Raw genomic sequence first — 15,744 nt, forward strand, 5'->3', positions numbered from 1 at the left:
TCATGGCTGTGTTTCCAAGACACTTCATGGAAAGGCTTCTAGCAGCCATGGACTGAGGAGTTAGGGCCATACCCCAGCACCTGCATCTTCTTACCGGCCTGTTCAGAGCTGTCATTCACAAGAACCCATTTCTCTTCCCTGGCATGGTACTTCTTAGTCAAATGAACTCCCTGAGTTTTTATGGTTAGCTGCACAAAGGAGGGCTTCTCTCTTTGCCTCAAGGGATCCCCTCATGTTAGCATTTGGGGATTTGATGGACCACCTTAAGCTTCACAGCATCATACAACTTAACCTCAAGATGAATTTCAGAAACACTTACTGAATTCCACATGATGCTAAAGCATGATCTCACTTTCCAGAGAAGGGATTTGGCTTGTCCATCAGGGCAGCCCATGATAATGCTGGGACTTGAATCTATGTCTGAGGATATGGTCAGCCTTCTTCCAGGACAACCCAGCTACTCCCCAGCCCAGGGTCTTGCAAAGTCAAATACACACACACACACACACACACACACACACACACACACACACGCACATACACACACACACATATACACACACACATACACATATACACACATACACACATATACACACATACACATGCACATACACACACATACACACACATACACACACATACACACACATACACACACATACACATACACACACATATACACATACACATACACACACATACACATATATACACACATATACATACACACATATACACATACACATACACATACACATACACACATATACACACATACACACACATACACATACACACATATACACATACACACATACACACACATACACACAAACATACACACACATACACGCAAACATACACACATACATACACATACACATACACACACACCATTTTTACTTTTAAAAAAATCTTTATCTGCTGTTTAGTTAAGTATTTAAATTGTGTGTGTACGTGGGGGTGTATATATGTTCCTGGTCATGTTTATGCGTTCATTACATGGGTGTGTATATGTATTTTGGGTTAAGGGCAAACTTTGGGCATTGTTCATCTAGGGCCTTCTATCTTATTTTTTGAGATGTGACCTTTGAGATGGATGTGGGGTTCACTGGCTTGTTTCTGGCCTCAGAGCTCTAGACAGTCTCTGGCCTCTGTCCCCAGAGTGTGGCATCGCAAGCATGAGCTCCTGTTTTTTTATATAGGTGCAGGGATGGAAGTCAGGCTCTCATGCTTGTATGACAAGCACCTTGCTGGCCAGCTCATCTCCCCATCCTCTCTCTGCCATTTACAAATGCCTGTCAGTCTTTCCAGTCTCGCAATAAGCCTCTTGCTGGTCTTAAAACAGGACTGGGCTGGAGAGATGGCTCAGTGGATAATAAAGACATATGCTGCCAAGCCCAAGGATCTGAGTTCGAGTCCCAGGTAGAAAAGAACTGACTCCTGCAAGCTGTCTTCTGACCCCTTCATGTGCCCTCCCTCCCCCAAAACAGACACATAAGTGTAAAGAAAAGAAAAGAAAACCCCAAGAACTATTTTCGGATCCTAGGACAAGGAAAGCACCAGGATGTGTGTCTCCCAGATCCTATGGAGGGTAAGAGGCTACCTTTGGGAGGGCGCCAAGCTCCCATTTGTTAATTTGTAGCAAATGGGTTCCGTTTTTCCTCTAGATAAAGGCCCACAGATAGTTTCCTGGTAAAGTCAGGCTGAGCTTGCGCTGTCAGTGCTGCACTAGAGTCCTCCTACTGGAGGGCTAGTTATTGTTGGTTCTGAAAACACACGGCGAATTTCTGCTGGGCTGTGCAGGGGGTGAGATTGCCTTCTGTCCTCGCAATCTCAGCGCAGAGCCAGTGATACGAATCGTCTTCTGCCTTAATGCCTTCTCAGGAAGAGTCATCTGTCTCTGAGACTGACCTTTGTGGGGAGCTTTTTCTACACTTCCCACATTAAAAAGGTTTTGCTTTTAAATTCTGCTTCCCAGTCATCCTCCCGGCTAGCCTTCCACCCATGGGTTTCCAGTCTTCTTAACCTGCCCTACTCACTTGCCTCCAAGGCCCTGTCTGCTCCTTGACTTTGGCCCCTATTATCATAGAGTGCAGCTTTGCTAAGAACTAAGTCTTGCTGTTGGAATATGGTGGGAGAACAAAGGCCACACTGTGTGAGCAGATCCTACCAACCTCCTTAGCAAGCTCTCCGCCCACGCACTTGATAGGGGTAGGGTACCTTTGGTGGGCAGGTGCCAAGGCGTACTCCTGAGGAATTACACCACGTAACAGATCTGGTATAGGAAGTTTATTGGGGGAAGGGAGAGGAGTGGGGACATGGGAGAGAGACGGTGACACATGAGGACATAAGCAGCTGCTAGGTCTTTGGGAGCCCGTGGAATTGCCTGTTTGCTAAGATACTATTTCAGGGAATGGGTTGAGACAAGGTCTCATGTAGCCTAGGCTCATCCTGAGCTCACCGGATAGCCCAGGTTGTCTTTGAATTCCCAGTTCTGACTCTACCACGTCAAACACTGTGAATATGGGTACATTTGACCTTCATCCACTTCAAAAACAAAAACAAAAAAAAAACAAAAAAAAAACAAAACAACAACAACAAAAAAAAACCCAACCCACCATATTTATGAATTTTTATTTTATGTGCATGAGTGTTTTGTTTGTGTGTATGTATGTGCACCACATAAGAGCCTCCATTAGGGAGGTCAGAAGAAGACACCGGATCCCCTGGAACTGGAGTTAAGGAAGGTTGTGAGCCACTACATGGGGGCTGGAAATGGAACCCAGGTCCTCCCTGAGAGAAGCACGTGCTATGACCCACTAAGCCGTTGCTCCTGGCTTAGCTGTTAAAGGCTAAAGGTTAAGACTAACAACCAGAAAAGCCTTCACCCACGTTTTAATTAATTCTATTTTATTTATTTACTTCTTTTTCTTTTTGAGAAAGAGTCTCACTGTGTAGCTCTGACTGTCCTGGAAGGCTCTATGTAGGCCAGGCTGGCCTTTAACTCACAGAGATCTGCTTGCCTCTGCTCCTGAGTGCTAGGATTGAAGGCTCGCACACCATCTCCAGCCCCTCGTTCATTTTTAATGTCCTCAGCAGGCCAGTACTGGCTCACAAGCTCTCCTTTAAGGCTATCACTATTCAGAAGGCTCCAAGGTTCTATCTGCCTTCTAGACTTCTTACCTACTCCTGCAGGATAGTCCATTCCATGACACATTCCTTGGACATAGCTTTGTTCACTGTATGGGACAAGGTCTGGTGATCCTTTAACTCCAAACTGGGAGTTTAGGCTCCCTTTATTGCCTGGGTCTTAGCCCTGTATCTCACAGCCTTCATCTCAGGATTCCTCTGGGCGGCTTCTCCCTGACAGGGCTGTGATATGTCCTCTGTAATGCACAGTTCTTGGAGGACCTTTTTAACCCCACCTTCCTGACCTGCACCAAGTCCGAGTAACACCAGGTTGATGGAATGACTATGTAGGCTGGGCTAGCCTGTGGCAGGTGGAGTATGGCCGTCTTCGATCAGAAGGCCAGGGTTTCCTACCTGTGAGGAGCTGTGAGGCTTCCCAACTCTCTTCACTGAGACTGACCGACCCTTTCTTAGCTAATCAACCTGTGGAAATGTATCTGTCCCAACTGGACCACCCAGCGCAGGAGCCCCTGGTTCTTTGCTTTCTCTCCAGAGTAATAAACAGAGTCGTTACGAGGTACCTCTGGCAGTCTCCCGTGCTGGCAGGTTATTTATATGCAAATTTGCCCATCCGAGGCTACGGAGGCTCATAAACATGATAACAGCAGCTTCTGTAGGAGCTGGACGTGATGGAGGGTGGGGAGAGGCCCTCTAGCTTCTGAGGGAGAAGTTAATATGGGATTAGCCACAACCAATTAGATGGTATCAAGCCCAAAGGGATCCTGCAGTTTAGCTAAACTGAAGATTGGGCTGTGGGTAGAGGGAGGCTGTGGCTGTCGGAAGGATCTGAACTTAGGCAAACCCTTCCCCAGAAGCCATGCTTCGTGCAGTCTCTCTCCAGCCCTCCAAATAGTGTGTAAGTGAGGGCTTAGTTGTGACTCAGTGGTAGATTATTCTGTAGTATCCAACATGCTTAAGGTCCTGGGTTTGATTCCCAGCACTTCCACAATGTGTGTGCGCGCGTGTGCATGTGTGTGTGCACGTGTGTGTGCATGTGCATGAGTGTGTGCATGTGCGTGCATGTGTGCATGCGTGTGTGTGCGTGTGTGTGCATGTGTGTGCGTGTGCGTGCGTGTGTGCATGAGTGTGTGTGTGTGTGTGTGTGTGTGTGGTGGATGTGTGGTATGATGTTTGTGTGTGGATGTGTGGTGAGGATGTGGTGTGTGTGTGTGTGTGCATGCGTGTGTGTGCGAGTGTGCATGTGTGTGTGTGTGTGTGTGTGTGTGTGTGTGTAGAGGTAGCTGGCACTAGTAGGCGTCAAAGAGAATTTTGCCCCGTTGAGCAACAATACTGCGTACTCATACATAATTTGGTCCCTCTGGCCAGCACGCATGACCAGCACAAATTCTCCTGGCCCTTTTTTAATATTAAACTTTATTTACTGTGTGTATGTATGTTTTAGGGTGGGGCTACACACTGCTGTGGCTCACATGAGGCCGTCAGAGGACAACTTGCAGGAATCGGTTCTCTCCACCATTTCAGAGACTGGGATTAAACTTGGGTTGTCAGGCTTGGGAGCAAGCATCTTTATCTGCTGAGCCATCGGACTAACATTTCCATCTTCTTTTTTTTTAAATATTTATTTTATGTATGAGTACACTATAGCTGTCCTCAGACACACCAGAAGAGGGCATCGGATCCCATTACAGATGGTTGCGAGCCACCATGTGGTTGCTGGGATTTGAACTCAGGACCTCTGGAAGAGCAGTCTGTGCTCTTAACCCCCTGAGCCATCTCTCCAGCCCCCCTTTTTTAAAATATACCTTTCCATTTTCTTTACCACCGATCGTCCCCTCCCAACCCCCCATACCACATGCCCTAGAAAGCCTTGCCTCCCACAGGGTTCTGTGCCGGGATCCCTGAGGGACTCTCCTTACCTGTTCCTGTGTGCAGTTAGTTAGTTAGCCTTGGCAGGTGTGAACATGCCTGTCATTGTGTTTGACTGCCAGGCACATGAGAGATCGACAAACCAAAGATCTAGACTTAATTCTTGTTAAAAGTAGGAGACTTTTATCACGTGGGGAAAGTTCAAGCTTCAAGCCTCAGCTCCCTGCCCTGAAAGTGGGGACATCAAACCCTCAGCTGACTGGCAGTTAAGTTATTTATGTTCTCTTGCTGTAGGAACCATCGAAAGCCCAGACACACCTGGACAGAAATTTCTGAAGACAGTGTTCTCACATCATTTCTCAGGAAAAGTCTCCACAGAGTATCCCTTGCCAGCCTGAAACCAGCTCTTCAAGAGTGGCCAGGCACAGAAGAAGCCAGCGGGCTGCTCAATGACTCCTTTCTGTGACTCCATAACTGACTTAAGGAAGGGGGGGGGGTCGATTTGGGGCTGTTGTTTAAAGGGATGAAGTCATTTGTGTAGGGAAGGTCCAGAGGCAGGAATACTAGCTGGCCTGTGGCTGCCCTCAGGAAGCAGAGGGAAATGAATCTGGCACTCAGCTCGCTTTCGCTTTGTTTTTGTTTGGTCCAGCACCACTCACATTCCAGATGAGTTTTCCCTCCTCAATTAAATCATTCTGAAAATAGCCTCACAGACCGGCTCAGAGATGCATCTCCTAGGTGATTTCAAATTCAGGCAAATTGACAGTGAGGATTAACCATCCCCCAGGGCATTCTGGGGTCACGTGTTCAAAGCCCCTCGTGTACAACATAATCCCCCTTCCCATAGAAAGAATCATGTGCTTAGGAGAGTCAAGGAGGAAAGAGCCCGAACTACCCTCTCACCCCCCCAACAACCTTCTGTCCTATACATTTCCTTAGTATGAATTGATCTGAACTCATGTAGTCATAGCTTCTGCCATCTTGCTGGTTGGCCTCACAACTTTTTCTTTTCTCTTTCAGAAGCTGGTATCATAGTATCGACTTCTATGCTTGTGGGACACTAAGTCCCTGCTGAACCTCACCATGAACTTCCTCTCTCCCAATCTGTTTAGGGTACTCCTAGGTTATTTCTCTGCCGGCGAAATGAGCCAATTAAAACCAGATTAGACTATATTAAAAGCAGGTTTATCGGGAAGCTGCTCTCAGGCGAGTTCACTGGCCCCAAGGACAGATGCCGGGGAAGTCCATATCAGGAGGGGTGTGAAGAAAGGAAGGGCACACTCAGAGAGAGACGAGAAAGGAGAGGGCAGAGAGATCAAAATGTCTGGACTATATAGGGAGAAGCCTCTGGGGGGAAGAGCAGCCTAGCCTTTGGGCTGGAAAGTTCAGGGTTGGGAGCAGGGTGTGCCAGGTAGGGACTGAGGGATGCTGGGAGAACCTGGAGGCCAGGTCTGCTTTGATTTGTGAAATATGCACCTCAGTCCCTGTCCCAAGTCCAAAACCAAACACTACTCTCTTGTGGGAGCTTATCTCTCAGGATAGTCTATCCTGGGGAAGCTCACCAAGAATTAATCATCTGGGGGCATCATGGAGAGCACGAGAGGGAACAGATTGGTTGAAGAGAGGGGAAGGAAGAATACTCCTGGGAGGTAGCAGGAGCAATAGTGAGAAGCTGAAGAGAAGGGGCGGCAAGCAAGGAGTCAGAGGACATGATGCTTCCTCAGCTGGTGAGTAAGGAGGAGGTAAAGGCTGTGTGCCACTGGCCTGAAAGAGTAACGCAAACCCCGTTTGTCTCCATTTAAGAACCAGGTCTGATTGAGAAAAGAAGGCCATGGGCCCTAGCTCCAGGAACAGACCATAAAATCCAGAAACAAGATCATAAAACCCCCTCCCTCCAGGGGAGACCAAGGGGCAGAAGATTAGACAGTAGACAACAGCTGCTGTTCTTGTGACAGCCATGGGTCTCCATACCAGTTCCCACACTGTCCCTGAACCTTCCCCGGTGACCTCAAGGATGTCTGAGCATTTCTGCATGTGGTTGCATGTTCCTGCGATTATGCCGTGACAATGTGTTCTGCAGAGGCTCTGACAGCCCAGGCTGCAAAGAATAGTCTAGAACTTTAGGTCCACAGCACTTACTTTTCCAAGGGTACAAGTAGGACTGAGAGCCATGGGATGGGCTCCATTTTTCAGTGCATAAATGTCTAGGCAGGCCTCCCAGTCCACACTGCAGATCATGCTGACTCCTTTATTTGTGCAAAGGGGTCATCTTCCTTCTGCACCCCGTAGGCCATACTCTCACTGGTCAACGGCCCAGCACGGGACCCATGAGATTATCTCTCTTCCCCAAGAATAATCCATGGGTAAGTTACTATAAGGGAGACATTCTCAGCTTCAGGCTTATAACTGTTTGCTGGTCAGACATATACAATTCTCCTCTTACCCCACCCTGTATCCCATCAGTCCCTCTAAAAGCCTGGAAGCCTAGTCCTCTCTTCACCTGTGTTAGTAACCTTTATTATGTGACCAAATGTCTGAAAGAAGTAATATAAGCCAGGCACAGTTTATTGCAGCTCACAGCTTGAGGGGAGACAGTCCATCACAGCAGAGACAGCATGGTGGCAGGAGTTCAGCAGGCTGCTGCTCACAGTGCATCTGCAGCTAAGAAACAGCACGAGCAGGAAGTGGGGCTGGGCTGTGAAACCTTTAGGCTTCTCTTCTGTGATCCACTTCCTCCATGGAGACTCCACCTCCTAACAGTTCTCCACAGCGCCACCCACTGGGGACCAAGTGTTCCAACACAGGAGCCCGTGGGGGAAGATTTCACATTCAAACCCCATCCTTTCCTAGCCTAAGATGATGGTGATCCTGAGCTCACCCTCTCCCCTTGGCTCTCCATGTCTCCCTAAATTCTCTGAGTTATGTTAATCCCCTTCTGAATTCTTAACCCCAGGGTGGAGTTGGCTGGATCCAGGCTTTCTAAAAGAGGCAGAAAGTACTGGCAGCTTCCATTCTGCCTCAGAACACAGAGACATTGTCTGTTGCTGTGGGTAAGCAAAGCCTGTGAGCCACCCCCTCCTCCTGGGGGGGAGGAGTGAGGAGGAGGGGTGGAAATAGCTTTCATTCTTTTCCAGAAACTTGTAATGGAGAAGACAAGCCACAGCTAGTCTCTCTTCACAGGCTGTTCCTCCATGAGGCACTGTTAGCTTCCTGACACAGTTCCAAGACAAATCCCATCATGCATCCTCTGCACCTATCATCTTTCCACGGTTCCCTATTGTCCTCTGGATAAAACACAGGCTCTGGGCCACACATGCATCAGGATCCAGTTGGGATTACCTTCTATGGCCTCGGAACTGCTCTTCTTCCTTCTCACTGCTATGTTCAGAAAGATCTAGAATTTAATCACATGGTTGATCCTGGTCACACAGACTGCTTCATGTCACTTAGTTTATTGGATGTACAAATACCTCCCGCCCTTTGCTTTCCCTTAAGATCAGGAGGGCACCTCCTGGTGCTCATTAGATGCTCGTGTGTTAAACCTGACTTTCTGAGATGCCTACAACATCTAGAGAGGACACCTAGAAAGCACGCAGGACACCATGATGCAGCTTGATCCTTGAGATTTTCAGTCGTATTTTGCCCACACATCAGACCTTGCTCATCTCTTTCCATGAGCTTCATGGTTTTCTATGCCGTCTTTAAGATATTTCAACAGAAGAAGTTTCATTTTAGGAGCCGTTGGGGCTAATGGCCTATGTTTTTGGCGAGGAGGTATCTGGTTCTTTCTGTTAGTGGCCCGGCGAGAGCCACTGTCTAGGACCAGCAGCCTGCCTTGACCCCTGATGAGGAACCCCAGTTTTCAGGATCACACTGAGGTTCCTGGACAGTATCAGATTCCCAACCATGCTGCCAGTGGCTCAGCATGGGTGTACAAGAGGTGGAGCTACTGAGTAGCTCCCCAATTCTTTTTTATCTTTCTCATTCTGCAGTCCAACTGCACTCAACTCAGAAGAGGTGGAGGAGCTGATCCCTCTCCTCCTGGGAGGGCTCCATGTGGCCTTTTCACAGTGCTGCCACTATTCCTTGAGACAAGACAGAGGAGGGTCATTTCTTAGGGATGGGCTCAGCTGAGGTGGAGATGGTATCTTCTGTCCTCAGTGATCAACACTTTCTCTTTCCTGTGGACTATCTTTATCTATCATCTATCTATCTATCTATCTATCTATCTATCTATCTATCCATCCATCCGTCCATTCATCTATCTGCTTATCTATCAATCATTTGTTTATTTATTTATTTATTAGGTGGGGGAAGTTAGAGGAGAACTAGAGGGAATTGGCTCTTTGCTTTCACCATGTGGGTCCCAGAGATTGAACTCTGGTTATAAGGCTTGGGAAGGTGCTTCAACCTCCTAAACCATCTGAATGACCTACCCCCTAAACACACACACACACACACACACACACACACACACACACACACACACACACACACTCATGTTTTTGACCATCTGAAACAAGAGATGGCAAGAAAGGATGCCATGCCCATAGCTAAGGGCGACTGTCTTATGACCTCTAACATGTCTGAGCTCTAGTGTTGTGGTGTGTGTGTGTGTGTGTGTGTGGTGTACGTGCATGTCTTGGAGATGAACTGCATGCTGTCTCTGATGTGCCCTGCTTTAATGGCAGTTGACAGCCATCGCTGCTGGCACACCAGGGAGGTTGTCAGTATATGGGAGGAAGCAGTTCCCTCTGTCTTCACTGACAGCCTGAACCCACCACACTGCTGTGGATTCAGCGTAGCTGTCAGAGGTCTCTGGGCAGCATGTAGTCATGAACACAGTCTTGCACTGCTGGGTCAGGGAGTCAACTCTGAATTTGAGAGTCTGTGCATTGAGAGCAGGGAGAGGAATAAGGAGGGGGACATCCAAGAAGCATTCAGAGAAGCTGTCCAGCGTACACACCTCCGTCAGAATCTTTGTGATCTCCCTGGTGTTCCCACCCTCTTAGCTTCCAGGTGAGAGTCTTCTCCAATCTCTATATTTAATTCCTCTTCTCCAATCTCTGTGTTTAATTAGTCACCAAGTCATTTTTATTGCTTCTAAGCAATGTCCACGTTAGAGGAAGTTTCCACTCTAGCCAGTCTGTCTGGGTTTCTACTTTCTCTAGTCTCCCAACTCAGTCTCCTTTCCCCTACTTATCAGGCAAATACCCACCCTGTCTCCTAACACCAGAGGTTCCCACCATTCCCAAAGCCACCATTCCCAGGACCACTTCCTTCCTTGTTCACAGAATCAAGTGTGCTATTGAACCCCTTCTGATGTCCCTAGTTTTTCTCATCACCTTGGCTGCCAGTGACCTTCACACTGGCCAGGCCACACCCCCCTTCAGAGCTCCTCCTCCAGGTGGTTCCAGAAGATTTCTCCACTCTACCTTTCCTAGGACAACCCCACCCCTTTCTCCTCCTGCACCTGCTGCTTCTCAGATCACTTCTGCCCATTTTCTTCCTGCCCAGCTCTTCAGCACTGGGGCCTCTAGCTTCCTGTTGGAGATTTAGTCTCATTGTTGTTGATTTATAAATCTACATCTTCAGTCTACATCATCTGTAATCCCCTGGTGGTGGTTGGGGCTGGTGTGGTGATCAGGAAGAAAGTACTGTGTTTGTTTTTATCTAAAAGGTAAAAACACACACCTTTCTAACTATTTAATATACATGTTGACATACATAGTACTTGTCTTAGGGTTTTACTGCTGTGAACAGATACCATGACCAAAGCAACTCTTATAAGGATGGTATTTAATTGGGGCTGACTTATAGATTAAGAGGTTTGGTTCAGTATCATCAAACCGTGGCAGTGTCCAGACAGGTGTGGTTCAGGCAGAGCTGAGAGTTCTACATCTTCATCTGAAGGCTGCTAGGAGAATACTGGCTTCCAGGCATCTAGGACAAGAGCCTTAAAGCCCACCCCGACAGTGACACACACTTTCTCCAACAAGGCTACAGCTCCTAATAGTGCCACTTCCTGGGCCAAGAGCATTCAAACCACCACAGTAGTTGTGAGAAAACACAGAGATATTGGAGGGTTTGTGGCCCCAATTTTTTCTGAAAATGAGAGTAGCAGAGATTCTTTGGTTGCCTTAGAATGTCCATTCCCTCCCCTCATCCCTTATCATGATAGAAAAATAGTGTACCTGGCTGCCTGGGACAATGACCATTTCACTCTGTCTACTTTTTGTTTAGTAGAAGTCGGGGTGTGTATCTTTGTGGCTATCAGTTGATACTGGGGAAATGGGGATTCTGCTCTTGGGACTGTAGTCTGATTAACAAAAGAATTTAAGAATGTACTCAAAAGGAAGCTCTTGGACAATTTTTATCAATGTTTAAGAAAAACCTCAGGGAGGGTGTCTTAGTCAGGGTTCTTTAGAGTCACAGAACTTAAGGGTGGTCTCTATATAGTAAGAGAATTGGTTGATGACTTAAAGTCTGTAGTCCAACTTCCCAACAATGGTTAGCAGCAGCTGTGAATGGAAGTCCAAGGATCTAGTGGTAGCTCAGTCCCACAAGGTAGGCAGGAGAAAAAAGAGAGACTCTTCCTTCTTCCAATGTCCTTATGTAGGTCTCCAGCAGGAGATGCATCCCAAATTAAAGGTGTGTACCACCATGCCTGGATCTTGGACTTGCTTTGTCCCAAAGGACCTTGAACTCAGAGATTTCCTTGCCTTAGGCTCCTGGAATTCATAGCCACTTTGCCTCAAGGTCTCCACATCAAGATCCAGGCCAGATACTTGTATCTCCCAGCCTTAAGATCAGGATCAAAGGTGAGCCTTCCAATTCTGGATTGTAGTTTATTCCTGATATAGTCAAGTTGACAACCAGGAATAGCCACCACAGAGGGCAAGCTGTAAATCTCAGAAGCTACCCAGAAGAGAATGAAGAAGAGAAGGATAAAGGGGGACTACCATTTGAGTTAAGCCTGGGAGATCTGCCAGCCACATGGAGGATAGATAACCACATGTAGTGGATGAGAGGTAGAGTTTGTAAAGAGTTCGATAAAGGTCACAGAAGTGTGAAGCACCAGAGAAAGCATGCTAAGAGCATACATAGAAGAAAAAAAAACCTACTGTCCTCCTCTGTGCCCTACATAGAGGAAAGGGAAATACTCTTCAGTGTGCTTCAGAGCATTCATAGAAAAAAAAAGGAGCAAGTCAACTTCAGAGGCTGCCTGGCTGGAGCCCTGTAAGGTGCTGTGCTAAGGGATAGGAATTCTGGGAAGAAGAAGCATATTAATTAACTCATTAAAAGGGAAGTTATCTCTCCTATCTCACCTTGCTCAAGGAGAACCTGCCTTTCTAATGATGATCCTAGCTTCTTAAGGGGTGACAGTTTCTTGATTAGTGTAGTGGTTTGAATATGCTTGGCCCATGGAAGGGGCACTATTAGGCCCTGTTGGAGGAACTGTGCCACTGTGAGGGTGGGCTTTGAGAGTCTCCTCCTGGCTGCCTTTGAATCAGGATGTAGAACTCTTGGCTCTTCCAGCCTCGTGTCTACCTCCTTCCCACCATGATGATAATGGACTGAACCTCTGCAGCTGTAAGCCAGTCCCAATTAAGTGTTGTCCTTTGTAAGAGTTGCCTTGGTCACGGTGTCTCTTCACAGCAGTGAAACCTTAACTAAGACAGGCAGATCATTGACTCTGCCCAGCTTGAATGTTAGGTCTCCGCCCAGGTCAGAGGTTCCATTCTCTCACCAGAAGGAACTAGTTTTCCCTAAATGAGCCTTCTCTGCTCTTGTGATGATGTCATTTTCTTTATTATATATAAGTTCACTGTAGCTGTCTTCAGACACACTAGAAGAGGGCATCGGATCTCTTTACAGATGGTTGTGAGCCACCATGTGGTCTGGGAATTGAACTCATGACCTCTGGAAGAGCAGTTGGGTGCTCTTAACCGCTGAGCCATCTCTCCAGCCATGATGTCATTTTCTAACTGTGCCATCGTGACCCACTTCCAGAATGTAAGCAGGAATGGTGGGCCTATTTTCCTTCCTAAAGGAAAGGCTTGACTTCCTTTTCTGCAGCCATCCTTTCTCCTGGTATCCTAGAGCTCCAGAAAGCCACACAGTCCCATAAGTTTATGTGGTTAAGGAAACCAGGTCTCGTTAGGCCACTGCTCTTCGCCTGTGACAGCAGCTGAATCAGAATCCTATCAGAGACATATGGAATACGTTGGTTTAGATCTCCCTTCCAAGTTTTCAACCTTTAGGCACTCCTGGCATCTGGAAGTCTCCACCCCTGGTACCCAACGCACCAGATGTCAGAAGCCAAACTCACTTATTACTCCCTGCCTGCTGTTGGTACATCAGCTCCACTGTGTGTTTTCTGGGGACTCCTGCAGGTGTTAATTCTCACACCCTTGCATGAAAAGTGTTAACAGTGCACTGGGGCTAGGCATGGGACAGTAGAGTATCTCTGACTCTAATGGGGCATTTTCCAGGGTAATGGAGGCCTGTTGCTGAAGTAACTGTCTAGTGAGACTGTGGACCCAATGGGGCCATTTCAGTCCTGGGCAATTGCCAATTCATGGACTGAACCACACACACCCCTCCTCCACTTTTGGACAGAGATTGTCCTGCTCTGGTGTTTGAAGGTAGGTCATAGGGACCATCAGGAGATAGCATCTTTAGAGTTCTGTGAAGTGCTGTCCCCTGGGCATGACATGGCTATCGTCCTCGTAAACTGTAGCTGTGATTACTGTGAGCTATCTTCACATGATGGAGCCCATTAATTTTCCATCATGCAGGAAGGAAGAAGCATGAGACACCACTTTTCCATAAGGATTTACAAACAAGGTTTCTAGGAGACAGGTCTCATGAGACCACACCTCTCTTCAAGATTTCTAGGTATTAATGGTTTAAAGGAGAGGTCTCATGAGGACATATTCACCTAGAATTGATAGTAAACAGTTGCTAGGGAGAGAGGCTTATGCCCCTCCTCAGGACATAGAAATAGTTAATGCTTGATATGCAGGAGAGACACTTTCTGTCTTCCTTTTTTCCTCCCTCCCTCCCTTCTTTCTTTTCTCCTTCCCTCCCTCCCTCCATCCTTTCCTTCCTTCCTCTCTCTTTCCCTCCCTTCCTTTCTTCCTTCTTTCCCTTCTTCTCCTCCTTCCCATCCTCCTCCTTTACTTTTTATTGCCTCCTTGTGAGTTTCACATCATGTACCCCAGTCTCACTCATCTTCCCATCTCCTCATATTCACCCTTCACTCTTGTAACCTCCCCTTCAAAATAAAACACACACACACAGACACACACAAACACACACAGACACACACACACAGACAGATAGACACACACACACAGACAGACACACACACACAAACACACAGAGACACACAGACACAGACACAGACACACAGACACACAGACACACAGACACACACACACACAGACACACACACACACACACACACACACACACACACACACACACACCCATCATCCTGGAAGCTGTTGTATGCCACAGTGTGTCCCACAGTATCCCTCTCTGTCCACACATCTTCACTGGCAAATGTTCATTGCAATGAGTGTGTCATTGGTTTGGTTCAAGATCTTTGGCTTCTGTGACACCATCAATATTGGATCCTTACTGAGACTCCTTCTGGTTATCTTGTTGTTGCCCTGTGTCGTGGAGATCCTGCAGCTTTGGATCAGCGGGATTGGCCCTTCCATGCATCCCAACCACTCGCAGATGATATAGATTTTGGGTCTGGGCCTAGGTGTAGCTGAGCTGAGCAGCACATCAGCTCTCCCTATGTGCACCACTAGGACAGCTCTCCAGCCCTGCTCCAGTTAAACCACCTAGCGTCATCATCCAGGAGGCAGGGCTGGCTCTCCTTCCCTCATGTCCTCGGCTCTCTCACCTGCACCCAGGTCTCCAGAGCCAGCTCCACTGTGCTGCAATCAAGGCACAGGGTCTATTTTCCCAAGTAGGTTAGACCAGCTTTTCTGCTCTCCCACCCTCGTGGTTGACTAACCAGTGCCTTTGCCATCAGGGTCAGCTCTGCTGTGCTGCCCAGGCAAGGTTCAGGGCCCACTCTTCTGAGTGCTGCAGCCAGTGAGGAGCAGGGCCAGTTTACCCGCTCTCATGACCCCAGGGTCAGCTCTCCCGACTACTGCAGGTGGTGAGGAGCGAGGGACAGAGGGGACCCACCCCACCCCACAGTAGAGGAGATATGAGATGGCAGGGCTGGTTCACCTACTTTCATGTCCTTTGGGAGAGACATTTCTTCATGGGGTAGCCTACTGTATGTTGCCTATGCTCTCTTCCATAACTTTTACCACCTGTAAGTAACCCCTCACCTGTGCTACTATAAGCAATGCTAACTCAACTCACCGGTTCACTCTCCTTGGCGATGTCTTTGCTTTGTTTCTGCCCTTAGTACCTTGTCTGAGGCAAGAAGACATTTGCTCACATCTCAGAAACAGTGTATTCAATACATGTACATGGAGTTTCACCTATGACATGACCTGTGGCAGGAAGGGTGCTACGACAGCTCACAGGACGGGGCAACATTGAGTGTAGGCAGAAATGACGTGTCCCCCTCTAGGCCATGCCCATTCTCGCCTCATACCATCCTACATCCCCTCTTTCCAATGATGTCTAGAAAAATGCTGGGGTGACAATGAAGCATTAGAATGGGGCAGCATAGGTCCCTAAAGC

General features: G+C 47.7%; 1 protein-coding gene across 1 annotated transcript in view; it reads right to left on the minus strand.

Annotated features, from left to right (window-relative positions):
* Positions 1-7,569: 7,569 nt before the first annotated feature.
* The window catches only part of LOC120094130 (uncharacterized), a 35,162-nt gene continuing 26,987 nt past the window's right edge, over positions 7,570-15,744 (minus strand). The window contains exons 4-5 of the mRNA XM_087564288.1: positions 8,362-8,416; positions 7,570-7,683 (exon numbers count right to left, since the gene is read on the minus strand). Coding sequence (XP_087420414.1) covers positions 7,587-7,683; positions 8,362-8,416 — 152 coding nt within the window. The 3' untranslated portion in view covers positions 7,570-7,586. The remainder of the gene's footprint in view (positions 7,684-8,361; positions 8,417-15,744) is intronic.

The sequence above is a fragment of the Rattus norvegicus genome, chromosome 8, assembly GCF_021556685.1.
Source record: "Rattus norvegicus strain SHRSP/BbbUtx chromosome 8, alternate assembly SHRSP_T2T, whole genome shotgun sequence".
Classification (NCBI taxonomy): domain Eukaryota; kingdom Metazoa; phylum Chordata; class Mammalia; order Rodentia; family Muridae; genus Rattus; species Rattus norvegicus.